This window comes from Corapipo altera, unplaced genomic scaffold, assembly GCF_003945725.1.
Source record: "Corapipo altera isolate COAL_440 unplaced genomic scaffold, ASM394572v1 104, whole genome shotgun sequence".
In the NCBI taxonomy this organism is placed as follows: Eukaryota; Metazoa; Chordata; class Aves; order Passeriformes; family Pipridae; genus Corapipo; species Corapipo altera.
In genome coordinates this window covers 6,140,576-6,165,959 of record NW_020884920.1, presented here as the reverse complement: position 1 = coordinate 6,165,959, position 25,384 = coordinate 6,140,576, and the positions used below count along the sequence as shown (strand labels likewise).

Sequence of the window (25,384 nt, the reverse complement as noted above, 5' to 3'; positions counted from 1 at the left end):
GCCCAGCACAGGACATCCCAACAGCCCCACCCTGTGCCTGGACCATGTTTGTTCTCCGTCAGACAGAGCCTGGGAGCAGTGAGGGGTTAGAGGGTCAAACCTCCCTGTTCTGACCCTACAAACAAGTCACAGGTAGGGGTTAAAGGGTCAAACCTGACCCTACAAACAGGTCAGGAGGCTGAGCTGGAGCAACTCCTGCAGGTGCTCACAAGGTGCTAAGTGGGCACTCAGGGGGAGGATTTAGGGCTGGCAGCCTTGGGAGTTTGGGGAGAGTGAGAGGGAGGGTTTAGAGAGACAGGCTGGAGGTTAAGTCTGGCTTTCCAGTTCACGAGCTGGATCTCTGACTTCCATAACTGAGCTCTGTCTTCTCCCCTCCTTCTTTCCTAGGGCTGTGCATGTCCTGTCACCCATTACCGGTGGCTCTGTACACACACATATATCTCTATATTTATATATCCATGTGTTTCTATATTTCTGTCTGGAGGAGAGGGTGAGTTGAACGGCTCTGTCCCATCACCAGGTGTCAGCCTCGCCTCGAGAAGCGCTCGAGAACACATAGAGTCCCTCAGCAGGGTCTGACTCACAGGGGATCATTTTCCTGAAGCTCCATGAGCCAGAACTTCTTGGGAATGAGGAATCCTGTCACCTCTCGCTGTGTTTTGGGAGCTTCAGCGTGTGGCAGAGTTGCCCAGGTGCTGCTGATCGTCCCAACAGAGCCAGGAGGAGCTGGAACATTTCTGAGTGCCCACAACACCTCCCCTTTCCTGCTTGGCCCTCTGGAAGGTGAGTGTGTGCTTTGGGAGGAGCCAAGTGTTGCTGGAAACATCAGGATAAATCAAACTCTCCATCACTGCTTTTTTAGCATTAGAAAGCAGGGATTACTTTACTCACAGTGCCAGGTGCACGTGGGGTCTCTCCCCCAAGCATGCAATACCCACTTTCCAAACTTTTCACTGATTAATTTATGTTCACTGGCTATAAATTACAAAATTCTCTTCATTAATTACTATTCTATCTTCTATTGGTTATTGCTTTCTCCCTTATCGTGCTAATTATCCCCCATTTTCAGTGTTTTTGTTATCTTTTCTTCCTCAGACAGAATTTCAGTGCAAATGCTGAGTTGTCTGGGTTAGTTTCTTTTTTATCTCTGGTTTCTGCCACATGTCCTTGTGGGCTATAAATCCTGCATTCCTGGTGCCCAGTCCTCAGCAATATTTCTCTCCCCCAGGCTTTGCTCGTTGAAGCACATCAAGGCTGGTTTAGCAAAAAACTTCAAGTTTCAGTGATTTTGCTGAACCGGGTTCGTGAAAAACCTTGCTCCGGTGGGAAATTACACTGGCTAATTAAAACAATTAATTAGGAAATTTATATAATTTGCAGCATGAGGACATGGCACAGCAGCCCACATCAGTAGCCCCATTCCTGGATTTTTAATCCTGTGGGATCAAACCCGTGGTGCAGCCAGAGCTGATGGTTGAGGGCCCCCCTGATGTGATAATGAGGTTCTTCCTGAGCAGCCTTTCGGGGCTTGTTTTCCAGGAGCATTTGGCAGCTCTGAGCCTCCTCCTGATGAAAACTGGCCTCCCAGTAATGTGGGTGACCTCCATACTGGTCCTATTGTTCCTCCTGGCTGCTGGTGTGGCTGGAGCTTGTCCAAGGGGCCTCAGCCCTGCCCTGCTGGGTGGCCAAAGGGGTCAGGCTGGGCATTGCTGGGCACCCTCCTGCTCTCTGGAGCAGCTGCTTGGTCACCAAACCATGGTGAGGGAGGAACATCAGACGTCAGAGAATCACCTTTCCTTTTTTAGCTTGTTTGCATTTCTAGTTCAGGACATGATTTAGGTGTTACATCTCGGTGTTTTTTGACTTTGTGCAATGCAAAGGTCACAGAGGAGGTTGCAGAGGACAGGGAGAGGCAGTAACCAACCAAAATCCCTTGTGCAAACTTCCAGGAAGGTGCAACGTGGTGGTTGGATTTTACTTCCAGCTATAAACTGATATTTGATGCTATTTGGCCTTTCTGTCCTGTCTCTGTTGTCCCTGGAACACTTCCTTTAGCAGGGGCAGGAACAGCTGGGGAATGTTGTGTGGCCAGAGCGGGGTTTGCTCTGGGGTTACTCCAACAGGGATAAACCAGGACTGGGTTTTAGTGCTGAGGTGAGTGAGAGTTTGGTGGCAGGAAGGTCTCTGACACCCTTGGCTTTCCTTTCTCCTCCTCTGCAACTTAGAACTACCCTTGTTAGCACCAGCAGGTGAGGATGGAATCACGGAATCATTAAGGTTCAAAAAGACCTCTGAGGGTCCAACCATCCCCCAGCACTGCCCAGGCCACCACTAACCCCTGTCCCCAAGTGCCACATCCACATGGCTTTTAAATCCCTCCAGGACTGTGACTCCACCTCTGCCCTGGGCAGCTGTGCCAGGGCTGGACAACATTTTCTGGGACAAAATTTTTATTAATATCCACCCTAAACCTCCCCTGGTGCAACTTGAGGCTCTTCCCTCTTGTTCTGTCCCTTGTTCCCTGGGCCAGATGGTCTTGCATGAGCTGTAAAACACAAACCCTCAGTGTCAGCCTCTGCTGACCCCTCTGGCATTTGGAGGTGTGGGCTCAGGAGCAACCTGAAGCCAATAATGTTTCTTTTCCCATATTCCCTGCTCGTACCTGAACCCTTGGGCAAACAGGGTGCGACAAGCTGCTTATTGAACCAAATATTGCCTTGTTTATCAAACTCTCTTGGTGACATTTACCAGGCAGTCACATTTACCAAACAGCACAGTCACAGAGCTGCTGGCACCTGGGCACTGACACATATTTTCACAGATCTATGCCAAGATAAGGATGGGTGGGTTTGGAACTGGCCCAAAAACCCCAGTTCCCCATTCCTGACGAGGCTCCTCTTCCCAGCACTGCCCACAGCAGGATGTTCAACCCCAGTGGTGGGTTTTACCCGCAGAATGAGGCTTCTCAAGAATGCACCTTCTGCTTTCAAACAGAGCCTTTCAGGCTGCCAGCACAGGATGTTGCCCCAGGCAAAGTGGTTGTTGGACTGATCCACCCTTAAGCCGGTGATGAGAACCTGGAGAGCTCTTCTGACTTTCTCCTCTGGGGTTCTGCAGTTGGTGACAGAGGGTTTGGTGCAGAGCAGCAGGATCTGCTCTGCTGTGACCACAGGGCATTGCTGGGTGGGTCCCTGCCACTCAAATCTCTTCTCATGTGGGCAGTCTTTAGCAGAGTTTCCTTGTTTGGAGAGATAAGAAGAGGAGAAGTTTCACACAGACTCTCAGTTACTGGGGCTCTTCCTTCGTGTGCCGAGTCCATCACACCTGAGATCTGTGGCAGCAGGACAGCAAGAGCTGAGTGCAAGTGCTGACCTATCATAAAAAGCTCATTGTTGTGGGCTTGGAGCTGCTTATACCTTAAACCACAGGTTTTGCATCACTGGTGTCCCTTTATCCCTTCTGTCAGCTCTGGACCCCACCCAGCTCACCTGACTGGGCAGCAAACCTGCTCCTGCTCACCAAAGAAAGGAGCTTTTCTCCAGGCTGGGACTTGACCTTCATGGCTCTTTCTCCTTCTGGTTCTCCATCCAGCCTGCTTTGGAGAACCTTCTCCAGGCTGTTGTTGTGTCCCCTGGTCCAAGGAGTTGGACAGTGCAGCTGGGTCATGTTGTGCTTCTCCTGGACTCTCCAAGGCTGTTTACTTTGGGCATTTTGATGTGTCTACGTGGGAGATCCATTGTGGGATGTTCTCATGTTGTGAAGGGATTTAATGGGGTGGACGTGATACAAAGAATTAATTCAGTTTCCCTTTTACCCCTGAATGTCTCTAAATCCTCTTTTTACACCTGGGCCATGTTGTCCCAGCAGGGCCCTCACAGATTCCTTCTTCAAGAAACAACTAATGAAGACAGAGAAAAATAATTTCAAGTTTTTGAAAGAAAGTTTGTGCTTCCAGGAGCCTCCTTCGCCTCTGTGTTCCACCAGGACAGTTGGATTTTCTTTGTTTGCTTTGAGCCTTCAGTATGACTTGGTATAATTTCCGCAGCACTTGTAATGTTTTAATCTTTTATCTGCCCCTTTTAGCTTTTATTCTTTACTTTGTACTCTGTTATTGCTGTTTTTAAACCTCTCCAGATTCTGGGTCATGTTTGGGGGCAGTGAGAGGAGAGCACTGGTGAGGTGTCTGGGCCCTGCAAGGTCCCAGAGGAACTGGCTGTGGTCTGGCTGGTTTCAGGAAAAGCCTGAGCCTTGTAGGACATGAGGCTGCTCCACTGAGGGGAGACCTGGCTTTGCTGGGAGAGCACAAAGCCCCTTTGTGCAGGGTGAATGCCACAGGGCAGAGCTCAGCTGGGGCCAGCAGGGTGTGTGCCCTGCCTGCTGGAGATGGGACTGAGGAGGATTTATTTCCTCTGGTCACACCTGGCTCAGCACAGCAGGAACAGCAATTGTGCAGTGTGGTGTGACTGGAGGACACTTGAGCCACACTTGGGGCTGCTCATGCCCAGCCAGGCTGGGTAGGAAGGCTCTGACTCACTTTGCCACGGGACAAACCACGTCCCAGGGCTGTCCCACCCACTGCAGGTTCCGTGGCCCCCCTTCCCACCCCACCTCGGGGTGGGTGTTGGTGATCCTGGGGCAGAGCTGGGCTTCAGTTCAGGGAACAAGGAAGTTGTAGAGGAAGGGGAGGCAGAGAGAGGTCTCCTGTGTAATTATATTGAGCTGAAGGTGACTTACTACAAGTGAGCTCCAAAATCTCCCTCACAGATCTATTAAGGGCAGCCTGGGCACAGCCATGGAGCAGGGTGTGGGCTGGGCAGCCTTGGACACCTCTCCCAATTCTGTTCTGCCTGGACAAGAGCAGATTTCCAGTTGTCTCCCACTGAGAGCAGGTTTTACCAACATTCCTGCTCTGTGTTCCCGTTTTCCTGCAGCTGAGAAGCCCCAGATCCGGGACCTGAAGGGTCCTGCAGGGGAACTGGAGAGGGACTCTTTGTCAGGAACTCTGCTGGCAGGACAAGGGGGAATAGATACAAATTGAAAGAAGGGAAATTCATGTTGGATATTCGGAAGGAATTCTCCCCTGTGAGGGTGGGGAGGCCCTGGCACAGGTTGCCCAGAGAAGCTGTGGCTGCCCCATCCCTGCAAGTGTCCAAGGGCAGGTTGGACAGGGCTTGGAGCAACCTGGGCTACTGGAAGGTGTCCCTGCCCATGGCAGGGGTGGGACTGGATGATCTCCAAGGTCCATTCCAACCCCTAATGCTCCATGACTCTGTGATCTGGCTGCAGGTGGCAGAGCCCTTTGCTGCTCTCCTGGTTGACTCTTCCATGGACCCACACTTTGTCCAGCAGCTCCACAGCAACTTTCCCACCTGATCCTCTGTCATGGACAACCCTCTTCCAACGCTGATCCCAAAGGTGCAGGACACTGAGAACTCTGGTGTTTGAAGGCTGATGGAAGGATCCCCCCCAGCTCCAGGACACCTGCTTTGGGAATCCTGGAGAAGAGGCTTCTTGCTTTGAACTCAGAGTCTGTGAATTGGTCCAGTCCCAAGATGGTTTGTGTTGGTGAAAGCACTTTCACATGCTGTGAGTCACAGAGACTGCATTCATGGCTTGCTGCTGCACCAGTTCCAAAATAGCTGATGGACACGTGAAGTGGGGTGAGAGGACTGGGAGTGTGGAGGGAGCCAGGTTTGGGTGGGTGGGGATGGTGAGTCAACACTGGCACAAACATGAGCTGTAGGTGGGCATGATGGGGCAAGTCTGAGCCTGGCACAGGATTGCTCCTGCAAACCATCAGTAGTGACCAAACACAGATTTTTTTAAATCTGAGGTGTAAAATTACCCCACTGTGCCCAGAGAGATTCAAAGTTACTCTGGGTTTCTTAGTAACCTGGGGGATCAGATCCAAAGGTCAGTAAAAAGAAGCCTGAAGTGAGGGGAATCTAATTTAATATCCATCTCTTGCTAGAGTCTGCAGCAGCACTCATTTTATTCCTGCAGATTATGTTTGCCAAGTCTGTTTTGCTGAAGTGTTGATGGGCTGAGGGCTTCAGGACAGCACAGGATCACTCAAAACCAGGAGATCCCTCTGACTGCTGCTCCACAGGCCTGGGAGATCCTGGGGAACATCACCAGGTGGGATTTGGATGAAGGAGCAGGGCAAAGTCATTCCTCAGCTCCTATACAAAGACCCCTTCAAACTAAAGGTGAGCTCTTTAATAGCACCAACATTACTTAGCTTTTAAAACAGAGCAGCCTGCAGGAGCTGGAAAAACCCTGAAGTTCCATTCCGGGATTTGCAGCAAGGAAATGAAATTTTGAGGAGGGAAAGGCGGATTCCGGTGATAGGGAGACAGGGATCTGTGGACTGTGATTCTGGAGCCATTGGATAACGACATTCCTGCTCAGGGGGCTCCTTGATGTTTGTTCATGAGGTGCTGGAGCCCACGGGCCACTTGGGTGCAGGTTCTGGGCACCTTGGCACGAGCCCAGTGTGTGCCACGGGCCCTCTGAGCCCCTCAGCAAGGAAAGGTTCCTCAAGGAATTGGGGCAGCTGGTTGTGCCCTGGGTTTACCTGTTCCAGCCTTGCCCTGTTGGATTTTGGGTTCAGCCCCCCCCAGTTGCTCTCCCTGAGTGGGGAGTTCTGTGTCTGAGGGACTGACCCGGCTCAGCCTGGGGCAGCTCCCCCAGTCCAGCAGCCCTAGGGTCTGAAATGTCAGGGTCACAGAATATCCTGAGCTGGAAGGGACCCACAAGGATCATCCGTCCAATTCCTGGCCCTCCTGGGACATCCCAACAATCCCACCCTGTCCCTGAGAGTGTTGTCCAAACCCTCCTGGAGCTCTGGCAGCCTTGGGGCTGTGCCCACTGCCCTGGGGAGCCTGGGCAGTGCCAACCACCCTCTGGGGGAAGAACCTTTTCCTGAGATCCTCCTCAACCTCCCTGACACAGCTTCATCCCATTCCATGCCCTGACTGGCCAGCAGAGCAACATCCACGTGTTTCTCTTCAGGAAAATTGGAAGAAGCAGAAATTTTCCAGAGGTTTCAACCATTTCAAGCTCCACCAAAGCAAAATTTCCTGATTGCAAAGATTCCCTCAGTAACTGGAGGAAGGTGGTCCTGGAGGAGCTCTGTCCTGGGAGCACAGGTTCAGTTTTGCTCACATCCCATGCAGGGTAGGGGGGGGGGCAATTCACCTCTTCAGGGCTCTCATCCCGCCTCCGCTTCCTCCTGTTTCCCAGGAATGACAGGCATTAACAAACAGCACCCAGTGACTTGTGCTACGAAACATTTGTGTTCTCAAGAGCTGAGAGGTGTGTCCAGGGCTCCAAATCCATCCTGCAGTGGGAGATGCAGGTCTGAGGAGCCGGGGACACACCCCAGTTTGCTCAGTGAAAAGGAGCCCGCTATGACCATACCCTGCACTCCAGGAGATCCCAGGTGAGTGTCCAGGGGCTGGGCCACCTCTCCCCCTCTGCCATAGGGAACCCAGCTCAGGACATGGATAACAATGACCTGGATTAACTAACTCCAAACTCTCCACTGGCTTTCCCAGGCAGAGCAGACCCTCAGTAGTTTTTTGTGTGCTTTGGGTCTGATTTGGGGTTTTGTGGAGGGTGTTGGTGTGTCTAAATTTCCATGTGAGACGTCACCTTTTAACTTCCCTCCTCTGAGTTTGGTTTTGCAATTAATTTTTTTTTTTTTTAAATTTTGGCTGAAATAAGGTGATTCCTCACACCTGTGGGTGTTCTGAAGACCTTTCCAGAAATGCCTCCTTTACTCCCAGGGCTGGGATTTCTCCTTCTGCTTGGTGAGTATGACCATGGAGTGAAGGGTGTTCCAGGAGGATTTTCCATACCAGAGATAATCCTCAAAAGGGAGAATTGTGCTGAAAGACCATTAAATGTTGCTTTGGTGGGTGCCCCAAACCCTCAGCTTTTAGTTATTCTTGTTTGTTATTGGATCTGGGAAGTGAAATATTTTAGGCTTGATAATAAACAGTGTGGAAAGACACAACTGGAATTGATTCTCCTCCTGTGATTTCAGAGCTGTCTGCTCCCTGCTCCTGTTGTTGGAGTATCCAAGTGTCTCTGGGAATGCACTTAAGGAATAATCAGAGCTGAATCTGATTAACTGTGTTAATAGAATCAGAGAACGCTGGAGTGGTTTGAGTGGGAAGGGACCTTAAAGATCACCCAGTTCTACCCCTTGCTATGGGCAGGGACACCTTCCACTAGACCAGGTTGCTCCAACCTGGCCTTGGACACTTCCAGGGATGGGTTCCTGTGCCCTGGCAAGCCCAGGAGTGAAGGCAGAGTTGGGAAGGGTATTGCTGCCACAGAGGGGGATTTGTGTCTCAGGGGGTTCACGACACGAGATGAGCCCGTGGCCTTGGTTGGGATGTTGTGAGATGAAGGATTTATTGCCATACATGAGGATTTTTGGGATATTGGTTGGGATATTGGCTCCTCTGTGATATTGCCCTTCCTCCTTTTCCTCCTCCCTGTGTGGGTGTTTCTGATGCTCTCTTGGGGATGATTTGCATAATTACACATATTCATAAAAGCTTTCCAAGTGGGGGCCAAAAGGATGGATATTCCCAAGGCCCTGTCCTGGGGGGAGCAGGAAGGGATTGTCAGGTGGAAACAGCCCAACTTTGTCCACTGGCAGGGTAGAATGGAATCAGGGCCAGGGAAGAATGGAATCAGGGCAGGGAAGAATGGCATCAGGGCCAGTGGATCCCTGGCCTGATCCCTGGCTGTGGTGCACAGGGGATGCAAGGCAAGGAAGTCCTGGAGAGAAGGACTGTCCCCAGAGGGTTGGTTTTGCCCCTTTCCCTGCCTTTTCCTCTTTGGGGACAGAGATGCAAGACATCCCTCATGTCATCTAAGACACAGCCAGACTGGCCTGGGTGGGTAGAGGAGGATCTTGTGTCTGTTCACCCCTCAGAGGTGACAGCAGGAATGAAAATATGTGAAATACTGGGTCAAAAGTGAGAAATAAAATACTACAGGGAGCTGAGTGATGGTCAGGGTTGGTTGACTCAGACAGGGGCTGGGCTGTGGGAATGAGTCTTATCCTGGATTTGCTCTAACATCACTGCACATTGTCTTCCAGGGTGGCAAGGAACTGCTGGAGCTTCTGCTGGGACATACCTGGTAAGGCAGATTTGTGTGTTTAAAATATCACAGAGTCCCAGAATGGTTGGGGTTGGAGGGACCTTAAAGCTGATCCAGTGCCACCCCCTGCCATGGTCAGGGACACCTTCCACTGGAACCACCCTGCTCAAATCATCAGACAGTCCATCCATTGGGCCTCGCACCTGAGGGGTGGGAGTGCCCCCAAACCTGGGACTTTCCAGCTGTTGGAGGCACAGAGCCAGTAAAACATGGGAATTTTGTAGATGGCAAAACGGGAACACTCTGGATGTGGGCATTGGAGTGTTTTCAGGGCACACTCCAGTCCAAATGGTTGCAGCTCACCCATTTGTCTGTGCAATGATTACAATTCCATGATAACATCACAATTCCATGATAACACCCCCTCTTCTCTCCCTCTCTCCCTGTGCAGTGCTCCAGTTCTGCTGTCAATGGTGAGTTTCTTCCCAAGTGACCTCCAGAAGAAACGTTCCCACACGGTTCTGTGTTCGTATTCCTCTCACAATTCCTTTGTCTTTGTTTTTCTCTCTTTTTTGGGGATCAGAGTCTGCCCTGTGTGCCTCGGTGGAAAGGTATGTGACCCACCAGCAAACTGTCTTGGCAGCATTTCCCTTGGGAGTGATCCTGGTTTCCTGGGGAAGCAGGATCCCTCTGAAACCAGGGGCAGGACCTTTCTCCCCCCACAGTCCCAGGGTGGGCAGGGAGGGCTGTACTTGCACTTGTTTAAACAGTGAAGGGAAAATATCTTCCTGGGGTTTTGTGTCTGTACAGGACAAAGAAAGGCAGGGCAAGTCCCTGGAGTGTGAGCCAAGAACCTTGGCACTGGTGCTGAGCTTATCTTGGCTCCTGGTGGGGCTTAAGGCTCAAACAGCTCTGCTTCAGGCTTAGATCAAACTTGACTTACACCTGAGGGTCAACAATTCATCTGTGCCCTGTCCCTGCTCCCAGATGGTGGCAGCAGCTCATTCTCATTCTCTGTCAGTTTGTTCTGCTGTGTTTGCTGCCTGGGGTGGTTGGTGTGGCTGCCTGACACTGCTCCTGCTCCGGGATGGGGACAGGGAATGGCTGTCCCTGCTGAGGGGGGACAGGGAATGGTTGTCCCTGCTGAGGGGGACAGGGAATGGCTGTCCTTGCTGAGGGGGGACAGGCAGGGAGCAAACCCTGGTGCTCAAGGGGGTTCAGGTGCCTTTCACTGACTCTCTGGGCTTGGCAGGATTGCCCCATGATGTTTGCAGCTCTAGGGCTGATGGGGTGCCAGTGCCCTGCTGGTTCTGCTCCCAGTTCCACTCCAGTCCTGCCCCCATCCAGTCCTTACCCATCTCCCCATCCAGCCCTGCCCCAGCTCCCCTCCAGTCCTGCCCCAATCCAGTTCTGCCCCAGCTCCAAGAAAATTCTGCCCATCTCCCCATTCGGTCCTGCCCCAGCTCCTGGCACAGCTGGCCCAGTAATGTCTTTTTTTCCCCCCAGTGCCAGCCAGGAGAAGTTTCTGGAAGCAGCCCGTGGCCAAAGCTCCCCGTGCAGCCTCTCGTTTGCTCAATATGCCTGTGCCCAGGTAATGGCAGTGCCCTGCTGCCCGTGCTGCTGGGGTCGTTTGCCTTGGGAATTCTGCCCCTTAGAACAGTCCCAGGGTTGGCTGTGAGTGGAGCAGCCAAAGCCTTGCCCAGGTTTCCCTCCCAGGATGGAGAGAAAGGCTGGGATCAAGCACACAGGGAGCACCCAGAGCACTGAGCTGTGGCTGTGTCACCTCCCACGTGGGGCTCAACCACCCTGGAACCCTCTCTGGGCTGGCTGTGGAAGTGGGGATTCTCTTTTCCAAACCTCTCAGATGAGAAAGTGGGACAAAGAAGTTTTCCAAAAGAAACTGGCTCTTAAAAACCTCAACAAAGGGTGGGAAAATCAGAATTGAAAGTGGGAAAAGCACAGTTAAAAGTGTGGGAAATATCATCTGGAACATTCCAGGTTTACTTTCTTTCCTGCTTTTGTCATCATCTCTCAGTTGCTGTGCTGCCAGAAATTGCAATTGAATTGACAATGATTTGTATTTGTCTGTAAATATTTCTAATAAAGAGATGACATTTCTCCAAATATTTTGGTGGGAGTTTAGGTTTGTTCTTTTCCCTCTGTTTGTTTGGCTTTTTTTTATTGAAGAATGTTTGGGAATGAGAAAGTTCCTTATGGATGTTTACACTTCGATCAAATGGCAATATTTGGGCTTTTTTTTATTTTATTTTATGGGAAACCATTTGAATAAAGCTGCCTGGGGGAAGCACAGAGTAGGTACCAGAAGGATCCTGCATTTGGAACTGGGTGAGCTTAGACTTTCTCCAAGTCAGTGTGGGTTGGACTTTCTTCTGACTCCTCTGTCCACAGGTTTGATCATCTCACAGTGCTGAGTTGTGGAGTTCTGGAATGGGTTTGGGTTGGAAAGGACCTTAAAGCCCATCCAGTGCCCCCCCCTGCCATGGGCAGGGACACCTTCCACTATCCCAGGTTGCTCCAAGCCCCGTCCAACCTGGCCTTGGACACTTGCAGGGATGGGGCAACCACAGCTTCTCTGCCCAACCTGTGCCAGGGCCTCCCCACCCTCACAGGGAAGAATTTCTTCCCAAATGCACACATGAGCCACCTGAAGGCCATTCCAGACAGCAGCACCTCTAAACATGACCCACCTTTTATCACATTTATTTGCATTTCCCTTTTCTCTTTCAGAGAACTTGGCTCCAGGACCTCCAGGATGATTTCCTCATATCCTTATATTCTTGCCTTGCTTCCAAACCTGCCACTGCTGTGGATCCAGAATACTCTGTTCTGTTCTTTTCCAAATATGGTGCTGAGAAGCTTTTGGCCTCCCTGACCACGTTCAGCCAGCGGGTGGGTACCACAGAGCCAACTCTTTGCTCACCACTGGAAGGATTTGGTTAAAATTACCTTAGTTTTTACCTTATCTTAAAAAGAACGTCATTTCAACCAACAGAATCTGTTCATAACATTCAGATTCACATGGATTTATGCTGATGTTTGATTATTCACTGGAATTCCTCTGTTTCTTCTCACCTCTTGCTCTCAGTTTTCCCACGTGCCTCTGTCTCTGGAGTGGAGCCTGATCTTCATCAACGGGCTGTGGGAGAAGATGCTGCAAGTGCCAGACATTGAGAGCCCTCCTGTTCTGTCTCAGTGGGTCCATGGGGGACTTCAGCCCTTCCTGGAGGAGCCCAAGGTCTTTGGTTGCCTCCATGGCAAAAATGTGTCCTGTGAGACCTTTCAGCTGCTGTAAGTGCTCATGTCCCTGATGGCCCCGTGTGACCAGGGCAGTGTCACAGCACCGGGGCTCTTGGGAGGGGAAACCACATTGGGAGCTTTGAATAAGCTTTTTGATTGATAAAATCAGTTCTCAGTAACAGCCTTCCTGTGAGATGTCTGCCTTCCTTGTCCATCTGTAGAGTGGCTGCCCTGGATGGACTATACCCTGAGCTTCCAGAGGAAGAGCAGAGGAATCTTTACAGTGGGATCAAATATTATCTCACCCAGAATGGTAAATGACTTGATTTTCTCTAAGAAACCACAGATACTTTAAGCCCCCAGTGTGAGCTCTGCCTTGGGCTGAGCTCTGTTACAGGGCTGAGGCTTCCCAGGGCTTTTTGTGAAAATCCAAGAGAAACAGGCTGGAACTGTGACAGTGATAAGTGCTTTCAGGAATCATTTCCCTGCCTGAAGGCTTTATTAATCCAGGACTTTTATAAATCATCACAGTCTGACTTGTGTCCCTCGTGAAAGGCATTTCCTGCTTTTACTGGGACAGAACAGGGCAAGGGTTGGTTCTGAGAGCTGAAGAATTCAGCTCAGGAAGGGACCCAGGGAGGACACCCCTGGCCCAGGCAGTAGCTTAACATGCCCAAATTTAATGTCCTGCAAAAACCTTTTGGCAGATTTGTGGGGAGGATGAAAGAGGCAGGTGATGAAATGTGTGGAGGGCTGTGAAAAAATGAGGCACCTGTCCTGTCCCACGGGCACTTGGAGTCTGAACACATGGATTTGAGTGGAATGTGTGACCAGAGGCACTAAGGGAGCTCTGCTGACTCCTCTGATGGACTGAAGCTTGTTCCATGCTCAGAATCTCCAAAATCCACCCGTTTCCTGATTTGGTGTCTGTTTTTCTACCTGTCTGACTGCAGAATCCAACCAGAAATGCTACAGTGAAGCCATTCCAGGCCTGAATTCCACTGCTTGGTTTAAAAATTACCTTGGATCCTTTATGGAGGATGCCACAGCTGAGGATCTGCAGCTTTTTGGTGATGAACCAACTGTAAGTGCAGCCTCCTGGTGCTGAGGAACCTCCAGTGGGCAAAACATGCCTGGGAGGGTCATAATCCTGCCCTGGGCAAAATTAGAATCCCAGAATGGTTTGGGTTGGAAGGACCTTAGAGCTCCTCCCATTCCACCCCCTGCCATGGGCAGGGACACCTTCCACTAGCCCAGGTTGCTCCTGGCTCTGTCCAACCTGGCCTTGAAATTCCTGGAGATGCTGCTGGCAGGAATATTTCTCTTGTTTATTTGTGCTGAACAGTCACTTCAGTTATCTCCTCCCCCATGGTGATCTCTTGTGATGAGAGGCACTTGCACAGAAGTTGGTTTCATGTGGGTAATTCTGCACAAAAAAACCTGGAGTCAGTAAGAGGAACAACCCCAAACATGATCAAGATCCCAGTGTATTACTTGAAAACAAAAATTAAACTTCCTCACAACACTAAAATCGTGAAAAAAACACATATTGCTTGAAGTGAGGTTGGTTCAAACTGTCAGGATTAAAGTATCCATCTAAATGATTTTCCTTTTTTTTCTTTTCTTTTTCACCCTCAGCTTCAAAAATTTGCCAGGGATCCAGTCAATATGGAGATGATCAGCAACCTCACCTTGCTCCGGGAGACAGCTCTGTACTACACTTTCCTGCTGACCTCTGCTCCTGCTTTTCCAGTGTCAAGGTACAGGATCTGACAGGATCTGATCTCCTACATCATGGGAAATCAGACCCAGTAGCACCCAGTTGTGGTGCTGTGATTTAGCAAGATTTTGGGTGGTGGTTCTGATGGCTGCTTTCATTAAACCTTTAAAGCATTTTTCTCTTCCTCCGATAATTCCATTGCCCTTGCTCTTGGGGAGGGCCAGATCCCGAGTTCTAAACCTTGGGAAATGATCTCCATGCAGTGTCCTTGCAGGTTTGTCAGGAGCATCCTCAGTTAAAATGAGGCAGGGGAAAGGTGCCCCAGGAAGGAGCATCCTCTGGAAAAAGGATGCCAGAGCCCCTGTCTCTGGGAATTGCAGCCTCTCCTCCTTGTGTCCCCCCTGCAGCCTCCCAGACAGGTTTCTTTGCTCCCTGAGCCCCTCAGCAGTGACCAACCTGAGCAGGGACGACGCGCTGAGCTTGGCCCAGAGGATCGGGAAGAGCTGCCCCTGGATCCCGGCACGCAGAGGAATTCCTGGAGAGAGAGCTCCCTCCTCCCTGCCGGCGCAGGAACTGCAGGTAACCCATCCCCTGCCCGGCCCCGGGGCTTCATTCACCTGCACAAACCCGGCAGGGCTGAGGGTCAGCTCCTGTGCCTCCTCTGCCACCTCCTCCAGGGCATTTTGCTTTTTTTGTCCTGGTGTCTGGCTGGGGTTTCATCATCTCACAATTTCGGCGGGTGGAGATGGTCCATCAACAGCCTTCAGCATAAAAATTAGAGGCAGAAGTGCAGTGATTTAAGGCATCCAAAGGCTGGAGGTTGCCCTCACTGCTCCCCTGACTCTCCTTTCTGTCTCTGTTTGACCTCTGCAGGTCACATCCTCCCTGCTGAGGAAGGTTGAGGGTTTCTCTCCTGAAATCCTGCATGCCCTGGGCCAGGCTGCAGTGGGACTGTCTGTGTCCAGCATCCAGAACAGCACCAGTGAGCAGGACCTTGAAGCAGCTCTTCCTGCCCTGGGGGAAGTTCGTGGCTGGAGTGCTGAGCAGTCCAGTGCTATTGTGGACAAACTGCTCCGCTCTGGCTATCAGGTACCAGGATCAGGGCCATGAACTCAGGAGGGATTTCTCCATGGAAAGGGTGGTCAAGCATTGGAAGGGCTGCCCAGGGAGGTGGTGGAGTCCCCATCCCTGGAGGTGTCCAGGGAAGGACTGGCTGTGGCACTCAGTGCTCTGGGCTGGGGGACAAGGTGGGGATGGGGCACAGGGTGGGCTCTGTGATCCTGGAGGGCTTTTCCAACCTCAGTGATCTGGGGATTCTGTGAGGTGCAGCTCACACCTGGTGCTGCCAGCAGGTGATGTCTGGCCCTCATGTCCTTGTGCATTCCCTTGCAGATCCGGGATGGGCAGAGCCTGGCACAGCTGGGCAGTTTGGTGGGAGGCCTCAACAGCAGCACGGTCTGGAGTTTGTCCCCAGAGGTGCTCCTGGAGGCCATCAAGGTGCCTGAGTTTGCCCAGCAAATGGAGCCACTTCCCCCTGCTCTGAAAAGGACCTTTGTGGAAAAGGTGACGTGGCTTTTCCTCTTCAGGTGTCACAAATGAGCAAAGCTCCAGGGAGTCCCAGCTGGGAGCACTGCTTACCTGGGGCCAGGTGGGACACAGCCCTGCCCCCCAGGCAGCATTCCATGGGGATGACACTGCCAAACAGGATCAAATCCCTGTCACTCTGCCTGTGGAGATGTCCTGGGCCACCAGCCAGGGTGTCCTGCTGAGCCTCTTGGGGACGAGGGCACAAGAGATTTGTTTTATGGAGTGGTCCCAGCAACTCCTCCCCAGTGACTTGAAATGTGCTCTCAGGGAAAGAATGTAAAGGGAGCAGAATTCATTAAAGACTGTACTTGATCTCAGAGGTCTTTTCCAACCTAAATGATTCTATGATTCTAATACTGGCATCATTTGGAGTAAGACTGTGTGAGAAGTGAAGGTGACTTCAAAAGTCCCTTTTTAGGGTTGACTGATCCCTCAGCAATTCACTATTTCATTCCTTCATGTGACTGTGTAGGATTTGGACACCTCTTTGCCTGTTTTCTTGCTGTATTTTGAGCCTTCCAGTTGTACATGTAGTTTTAAAGTTTGTTTTCCATCCTCCTCCTGGTAGGAAAGACTCTGATTTGTGTTTGGGACCAGAGGCTCTGTCTCTGGTTCCCTGTTCTGGAGCAGCTCCATTATTGGAAGGAATGTTATTAGGGAAATATTAGATATTATAAGGGCTATAATGTCTCATTCACCACAGGATCTGCAACGTTCCTTCAGCATCCTGGGACACTGTGTCAGCAGAGAGGGAAGAGATGTCCCTCCTTCATGGCCTGTTCAATATTTTTAGGGCACAAAGCCAGGAGGTGGGAAGCTGATAGGAGGCAGAATCATAGAATCATTCCCATTCATCAGGACCCCAGGAATTACCTCCAAGCAGCTCTTCTAGTTTGACAGAATGTGTCCAACAGGGAATATTTCAGTGTTAGGCCTCTGTGAACTGCCCAGATGCTCAGCAGGGGAACTGGTCTGGCTTTCCCAGTTCTCTTTCAGCCACAGTGTTTGATTGATATGTTTTGTTGGGTCATTTTTAAAGATTTCCTCCAGTGTTGCCCACCCTGCCGACCTGGTGAAATACATCCCTGATGCTCTGGCCAGTTACATCCCCAAATCCTTGCTTGTTTTTGGGGAAGAGAAGCCCAGTGTGCAGGATCTCAACAGTAAGCCGTGGACCCCAGAGCAGGTACTGGGGGGCTGTGTCCCCTCACCCCTCCCTGGACTTGCAGAGCCTTGAGTCTGCTCTGCAAATCTGCCCAAAAATAGAGGGGTTTCTGCTGGAAAACCTTTGACCCTCTGGCTTTGCTCCCCAGGCTGCCATGTTTTTCAGTGATGTGGTAAAGGCAGAACCAGACTTCAGCAGGTACCAATTTCCTTCTCTTCTTCCCTTTTCCATGTTTGTTTTGATGGCAATTTCCCTGTTTCCATGGGGGCTTGTGGCACATCCACCGGATTGAATCCATAGGAACAGATGGGGATATAATGCAAACCCAAACACAGACATGGAGCATTGGGATTTCCCGGGGTCTCAGCTGCAAAATGTAACCATGAGCCACAATTTCTTTCTAAAATTATGCTTCTGGCCCAGGCTGCACCTGGAATCTTGCTCCAGATGGCCCCTGTGGAAGGCATTTCTAATCAGGGAATGTGCCAGCCTTCCACAGTGCAATTCCAGGGATTCATTAGCTGGGCTGATGTGGCTTTTGTCATATCTGAGATGAAAGATTATGAAAAGTTATTTCTAGCTGGAAAAGCAATGCAGTCAGCATCAGTGTCCTGCTCTGAACTCACCTCCCCTGAATTCCTTGCCCTTCTGATTTCCCTCCTGTCACTGTCCAGGCTTTCCCAGTCTGTGCTCCAAGGTTTCACCTGTGCAGCTGCCAAAGATGTGGAAGCAGGAAGATTTCAGGAGCTGGCCAAAGTCATGAGGAGCAAGAATGTCAGGCTGGGAGAAGACCAGGTAGTTCCCTTATTTCCAAGTGCCATGTTTGATGTTGTCCTGAAGGTACAATGAGGATTGTTCAACACTCTGAGCTTAAGGGACTGGAACAGGGATGTGTCAGGGGAAGTTTAGGTTGGATGTCAGGAAAAGGTTCTTCCCTATTTTCTTTCTTTGGAACAGGATAAAATCTTGCTTTTGTTTTATTTTTTCTTATGTTCCATGCTGGTTCTTTCTCTGATGCCATCTCTGGTGTCCTCCCAGCTGAGTTGCTTACTGAGGATGGTGACACTGCATGGGATTCCTGAGGATTTGGACAGTTATCCTAAAGACCTGTTGCTGTTTTTAAGGTAACTGTGATACAGTTTTCATGTGGTTGCCTTAGTAGGAAATAGAGAGATTGGTTTATAACCAGGATGGTTTGATTAGTTTGATTTATATTTCAGACTTTTCAGGCCTCCTTATGGGGAATCAAAAATCGGATTGCAGAAAGCTGAAGGAGGGCAGGGTTAGATGGGATATTGGGAAGAAATTCCCTCCTGTGAGGGTGGGGAGGCCCTGGCACAGGTTGGGCAGAGAAGCTGTGGCTGCCCCTGGATCCCTGGAAGTGTCCAAGGGCAGGTTGGACAGGGCTTGGAGCAACCTGGGCTAGTGGAAGATGTCCCTGCCCATGGGAGGGGGTGGGACTGGATGGTAATTAAGGTCCCTTCCAACCCAAACCATTCCAGGATTCTATGAAAGCTTTCAAAGGGGTTTTAAGGTCTGTCAGATTCAACCATCCAGTACATTAATATAAACACCTTGAAGCAATTTTGGGCTGTGAAACCACATGGATATATCTGGATATGAAACCAGTATCAAATCTTAGCACTGTCGGGCCTCCCTGAATGTGCTTCTCCCTCCCAACAGCAAAGAAAACAGGCACTGGAGTGGATTTTCTTGTCTCAGTATCTTCCCACTGTGCTTCTGTGTCCAGATCTGGAACAGTTTTAGGCTGTGTCCCAAAATAGATTCTTTAAGGTGAACATAATTTGTAAAGAGCACGGACTAAGATTTTTCAGAGAACAACTGCAGGGAGTTTAGTCTGCAGATATGGAAGATGTTTGGTTGAGCACTCTCAAACCTGACCAACTGCTCCATATCATTCCCTAGAATTCATGGAGTGTTTGTCTTTCCAGTCCTTCAGACTATGCAGCCACTGGAAGCTGCAGCCAATACTTCAATAATGTCGGGGAAGCAAATCTTGATGTTCTGCCAAGAGAGTCCCCTCAGAGGAAACAACTTCTCCTGGAGGCTCTGGCATGTCTGGTACGTGGGCAGGGACAGGTCTGCAGGAGGGTTGGGGTCCAGGAATGCCCCTCCCCTGTGCCAGCCAGGCCTGGACATGCCTCTGTCTTGTGTTATTCCAGAAAATCCCTGGCACACAAATAAACGAGGAAGATGCCGAGATCCTGGGCCGCCTGGTCTGTGACCTGGGGGGGGAATACATCAGGAATTCGGGGGGGATTTTGCTGAAGGACCTAAGCCAGTGTGAATCTTTCCTGCCTGACCAAGAAGAGGCCATTAGGGATGTCATCAGCAGTGGGAACAGCACATTTGGGTATGAAATGTTCTTCCGGATGTCAATAAACAGTTCCCTTAATCAAACCCAATTTTCTGTTAAGACCTGAGTGAGCTCCAGCCAACCAGCCTGATCCAAAACCCAAATAATTTATTGCTTTTGAGCCTTTTACTTTAATTTATTTGAACTTCTTTCAGCTGAAAGGCTTGGGTGAAATTCTACTGAAAAATAAATTGACACTTCAGTGTCTCTCTTACTCTGGCTATAAAAGCTTTTCCTCTGGTCTATTTTTTATTAACCAAACTTCTCTGACTGTCCTGGTGAACACAGGTGAGTTCAAGCTGTTTGTCAGCCCCAGACTCTCAGGAAACATTCTGTTTCTACATGCTTGATAAATCCCTGGCTGATTCCAACAGAGGGAGGCAAATATTTCCCTCCCTCTTGTCAGGTGCCCTGAGATCTTGGCACTGAGTTGGGTGATATGAGCAATAGAAATTCTTTGGGTCTCATGCCTGTGAAAAGAAGGTATCAGTTAAATGCCATTTGCCCTGATTCATGTCACTGTCACCTGTCCTGCTCTGCTGGAAGGAAGTTTGGTGTAACAGGAAGGGATCAAGGTGTTTTAGGATTTAAATCTTGTGCTTTCTTGACGTCAGGTGTTACAGGGACTTAATCCTGGCAGCTTTTAAGGTGTTTTTTTTGTTTTTGTTCTGCTCTTCCTTGAAAGCTGATCCCAGCTTGGTTTTGTCTGCAGGCCTCCTGCAGCCTGGTCAGCCTTCACCCTGAGGGACCTCTCAGGGCTCATCCCTGTTTTTGATCACAACATCCTGCAGGAGATCCCCAAGGTGGGTTTTCAGACAGGGGTGGGGAGTTTGGGAAGCACTCCTGGCTCTTGGAGTGTGGGAGAAATATGCTGGGGGTTGTTCAGCCGTGTGCTTTTCAGTAGTTTCCTCTTTTAAAAGAGGTCTGGTGCCAAAGGGGATGATGGTCTGTGGGAAATGAGGGCTGATGGAGTTGACAGCCTGGAACTGCAGATCCAGCTCTCTGTCAACCCCTTCTTGTCACTGCAGGGAGAGCACCAGAGAGGGAAAAGAGCAGTAAAATACACCCAGTACCTTGTAAGGAGGTAAAATCACTAGTGGGGGGTGGGATATGTGGAGTGCAAGCTTTAAAAATTTGACTTTTTTGCTCACCAAGGAGGGATTTGCAAGTGTGCTGCCCACAGCACCTCGACAGGGACCTTTCAGGGTGTGAGGGGCAGGGAGGGTGTTGTGCTGGAGGAGCCCCCAGGGCTGCACCATCCCCCTGATTGAATGTTTTCCTTGCAGAATTCTCTGACCCTTTGGCTGAAGAACTTTGCCTGGGATTCCCCCCTGTCCAGGGAGGAGTTGGCCACCGTCGTGGGGGAGCTCCTGCCCACCCGGCACAGGAGGGCCGATGGTATGGGAGCTCCCTGGGTCCAGAAGGGCAGCATTCCCACCGGGATCAGGGTTGTCCTAGCACTGTGGGTGTCCCTAAATATACCTGAGTTCAGCTATGGAGCACTTGGGGGCAGGTCACCCGTGAGGAGGGTGGGACCCTGGTTGCACACCCGTCCATCTCCAGCAAGGGGGCATCTCCATGAAGAATTTCTCCATGGAAAGGGCTATCAGGCATTGGAAGGGGCTGCCTTCCAATGGTGGTGGAGTCCCCACCCCTGGAGGTGTCCCAGGAAGGCCTGGCCGTGGCACTCAGTGCTCTGGGCTGGGGGACAAGGTGGGGATGGGGCACAGGGTGGACTCCATGGGCTGGGAGGGCTTTTCCAACCTTAATGATTCTTGGATTCAAAGCTTGAAGCCAAAGGATTCAAGCCAGACCTGCTTGCTCCAGCAGGTTGTGACATGGAGATAACAGAGGAGATGCTGAGCACTGACCTGATGCCCACCTACTACATCCCTGCGGAGAAGCTCCGGATCTGCCTCAGGAACATGTCCCTGGAGAACCAGGTCTTCCTGGAGAACCAGCTCTCCCAGGTCCTCAGCTACCCCTTCAGTGTGGAGCAACTGCAAGTGCTGAAGGACTACCTGGATGAGGTAATGCCAGCCCAAAGAATGGCAAATGTCACTTACAGATGAGATAGCTCAGGGACTTGTCCAGTTAAACTTAGTACCTCCAAGGACTGGGGATCCATCATCTCTTGGGGCTCCTCTCCCAGTGTTTGACCACTTCACTGTGAAAATATCTATTTCTTAATATCTAACCAGAGTTTTCTTTGCCTGTTGGGCCTTGGCCTTCACTGTGCACCTCTGAGAGGAACGTGGCTCCACCCTCCCTACCATCTCCTATTAAATAGTTGATGACAGCAATAAAATCCTCATCTAATCTTCTCTTCTTCAGACTAAAAATCCAGCCCCACTTTGTAGCAATAACAGTGGTGTTTCCACAGAGGTATCCTGATGGTTATCCTGAAAGCCTCCTCTCCAAGCTGGGTCCCCTCATCCCTCTCATCACCCCCAAGGAGATTTCCACATGGAAGATGAGCTCAGCTGATGCCCTGGCTGCCTTCCTGAAAAATCAGCCCCCAGATCTCCTGGTAGGAACTCGGCTTTGCTTTCCTACTTATGTTTCCTTCCTGGTTTGGGAGCTGCTGGTTTCGGATTAGGGCTTGAAGATGGTTGAACCACCCTTGGTCCCCTGGGGTTGGGTGGCCCATCCTTGAGGGCCAAACAGGCAGATTTGAAACGATCCCGGTTTATTTTTGCAATTATTGCATGTTCTCCTTTGGGGGGTGAAAACATGAATCCTGATTCGATCCCATTAATCAAATTAAACGTGTTTGCAGGCCTCAGCAGTGATCAAAAGCTATGTTGATCTGGGCAATGCCCTGAATGCCACTGCCCTGGATGCCATCGGGACCAGATACGTGTGTCTGCTGAACACCACGGAGGTGCAGGCCATAGAGCCCAGCAGCCTCAAGTGAGTCACAAATTGGGATGTTCTTGGCTTCTTGGAAAAGCACTTTCCCATCAGCAAGTGCAATTTCCTTCTTTTTTTTTTTTTTCCTCAGTGAAAGGAAATTTAGAAAGGAACTCAGTACCTGCTCTCTGTCCAGGTTTAAAACCTGCTGGTCTCTGTCCTGCCAGGAAGGGCTTAGATTTGCAGTCAAACTCTCTTTATGGCAACTCAAAAGATAATTAATTAAGTTTAATTTCATAGAATCACTGAACGGTTAAGTTTGGAAAAGACCACCGAGATCATCAAGTCCAACCATCAACCAGCACCACCGTGTTCACCACTAAATCATGTCCTCTAGTACCACACCTCTGGCACTTTCTTGGCAATTTCCAGTTTAAATTCCTTTGAAAGACTGGTAAATGAAATTAATTAATTACAGCTTTGCAAATAGAAACTTACTGTTCACCATCAGAACCTTCCTTACTTTGAAGACAAATCCTTCTGAGCAGGAAACTGAGCCATTATTTCCCCCTCTCAGCTTCTCTCCACACATCTTCTGTCTACTGGGAAGAGGGGATCACCTGTGCTGTGTAGAGAATCCCAGAGATACACTCAGGAGAGGTGAAAATTTATACAGGTTGAGGATATTAAAAGCTTTTTTCACCTTAAATCTTTGTTTTTCTGCAGACTGGTGTCTCTGAATCCTTCAGCCTGTTCACAACAGACCAAAGACCTCTTGTATGAGAAAGCCAAAGAAGCTTTCTATCCCCAGCACGTCTTTCCTGCTTACTATGAGCTGATTTTACCTTATCTGGGTATGTAAAAACCAGTATGTTATGGGGGAAGAGGGGTCTCAGCCACGAGCTGAATGGGTATCAAAATCCATCGCAGTTTTGGGAATTTTCAAAGCCAAATTGTTCAAAGTTTGCCTTTCCAACCTGTAGGTGGCATAAAATACTGTTGAAAGATTCTGTACCTGACTTAAAGTTGCCCAAATAAATTGTCAGACTATCACAGGGAAAATCAGACTCTCTCCCAGCCCTTCTCCATGGCACAAACCAGACTTTCTTTTTCCCTCTTAAGCTAAGAATTTATTCCCAACCTGAGCAAACTCTTCCCACCCCTCTGTCTGTTGTCTGGCATTGCCACAGATTGGTTTAATTCCCAACACATCAGTAAGTCCCAACAAAAAAGAAGTAGCATCCACATATTTTGCAGCTGGGACTCTGGTAGGAGCCCCATTCCTAATAAATTTTGGAGCCATCCTTGTAGCTCCAGCTTGTGCAGATACAAGCACAGCTCACTTGGGGGCTTCCATGCTCTGATATTCTTCTTCTCTTTGGTCCCAGAGGGGGCTCCTGGTGAAGATCTCAAGGCTCTGAGCCAGGCCAACGTGAACATGAACATGAGCACTTTTGTGAGTTTAAGAAGAGATGCTTTGATGGTGAGTTGGAGTCGGACCTTGGAATTGTTGGATTCTTGGTGTTTGTTCCTTGGGTTTGGTCACCTTGTCCACAGATGGAAATCAGGAGTCATTCCATCAAATTCAGAATGGTGCTGGACCAGTAGAAAGTGGAGAACTGGCCTGAAACTTCTTCAAAAGTCTCATTTGGAGTCCTAGATGGCAGCTGAGCCAGCTGAGTTTCTCCAGAGCAGGTTCATAGCACTGGTGACAGGAGCAGGGGACAGTGTCCACTAGACCACGGTCACAGCTGTGTGGTAGATCTTCTAACCAGACTCTTGGCAGTAATGCCATCAATTTGGGGAGAAATCCCAGTGATTTGGGCAGGGACTGGGGCCCTCAGTTGAGTTTAGGAGACTTGTCATCAGAGGACAACAGAAACAGCCTTTGAGGAACCATCGTGTTCATTCCCCGACCCTGAGGGAAGATTGTCCCGAGGGGAACCATGGCAGGAATTTGCCTTCCTTGCTCTTCCCACTTCTGCCAACAGGAACCTCACCATTTCCTTGGCCAGAGGTGTCATTTTCTTGGCCAGATGTGTAATTTCCATCCCTGCATTTCCACCCCTAACTCCTGCTCTGGGATTCCTCCTAGAGCCTGACGCCCCGTGAGGTTCAGGGCTTGCTGGGGATCAACCTCCCAGACCTGGCCAAGTGGCAGTACAGGTCTCCTGTCCGGGAGTGGATCCAGGTGCAACAACAATCCCAGCTGGACCAGCTGCACATTGGGCTCACGGGGGGAACACAGGAAGGCTACATCAACCTCGTCACTCCCAAATTCCCAGGTGAGTGTTTTCAGGACCTCCGAAGGCCGGGTTGGGGTTTAAATACTTGTTTTGGGGTTACAACAAGGAGAAAAACTGGGGCAGCAAGTTCAGCTCTGCTGAGGAACCTGAATCCCTGTAATCCCACTGGGAGCATCCTCCCTGGCTGAACATCCCAGCCGAGTGAGCGCTCCCAGGGCCTCCTCCTCTGTGGTGTGTTGGATTTTGGCTTAGAATTGTGGAATCACAGAATGGTTTGGGTAGGAAGGGACCTTCTAATTCCAAACCCCCAAACTTGATGTGGTGGGGCTGTGGGAAAAGCCAAGGCAATCCCTGGATGGGGCTTGAGGAGATGTTTTCCCCATGGAGGAGCAGCTCAGTCGCTGGTTCCTTTGCACTAACGCCCCTCTTTGTCCTCCAGCACCATCCTCAGCCCCTCTGGGTTCCGTGGCCATGGCACTGCACCTCCTGCCTGCCCTGCTCCTCACTTTCCTCATGATGTCCATCTTGTCCTGACCATCTTCTCTCCAGAGGAAGCAAGACCAGGGGTTCCATCCTGCGACCTGCTCTGAGGCCTGTGGGCACCTTCAGCCTGGGGCTGAGGGGTGCCCAGAGCACCAGGCAACTGGGATCAGCCCAGGAGTCACTTTTAGGTACTTTTGCCTTTCAAATCACTCTGAAAAACCCAGTTGTGTCTGAAGAGAAGATTCCAGACTCTTCAGAGCAGAACCTTTGCCTTTGGTAGAGCCCAAGTCCAGGTCAGCCCCAACCATAACACTGCAACCCAAACCACCTGCATGTTTTACTGGGGGGTTTAAGGTTAAAAATGACATTTCCCAGAGCCTGATCTCGTGACACTGCCAAGACCTCAGTGTGGAAGGGAAGTTTTCTGGCTGATTGTAAATAAATCATGGAATTAAGTAAAAAAATGCTAAAGCAAAGTTGCTGTTGTCTGCTCTTCCTTCAGGCTGCCCAGATTGAGTGGGCAGAGCCCCCAGACCTGCCTGTTACTTTTCCTTGGTGTTGATTATTCAATA

The 25,384-nt window shown here is 50.3% G+C and overlaps 1 protein-coding gene across 1 annotated transcript; it reads left to right on the top strand.

Moving 5' to 3' along the window:
* The first annotated feature begins 524 nt into the window (after positions 1–524).
* Positions 525–25,238, top strand: LOC113953476 (mesothelin-like). The gene is made up of 33 exons (XM_027656660.1): positions 525–783; positions 5,287–5,660; positions 6,004–6,209; positions 6,955–7,151; positions 7,246–7,444; positions 7,729–7,814; positions 9,122–9,162; positions 9,575–9,596; positions 9,707–9,734; positions 10,630–10,714; positions 11,872–12,033; positions 12,230–12,432; positions 12,603–12,694; positions 13,335–13,465; positions 14,020–14,141; positions 14,509–14,680; positions 14,975–15,190; positions 15,494–15,664; positions 16,728–16,874; positions 17,002–17,051; positions 17,528–17,648; positions 17,892–17,977; positions 18,806–18,935; positions 19,037–19,227; positions 19,943–20,033; positions 20,517–20,628; positions 21,058–21,260; positions 21,614–21,760; positions 22,010–22,143; positions 22,810–22,937; positions 23,472–23,566; positions 24,179–24,368; positions 24,769–25,238. Exons 6-33 carry the CDS (start codon positions 7,772–7,774, stop codon positions 24,861–24,863), a joined length of 3,408 nt encoding a protein of 1,135 aa, XP_027512461.1. The 5' UTR covers positions 525–783; positions 5,287–5,660; positions 6,004–6,209; positions 6,955–7,151; positions 7,246–7,444; positions 7,729–7,771; the 3' UTR covers positions 24,864–25,238.
* Positions 25,239–25,384: the final 146 nt, after the last annotated feature.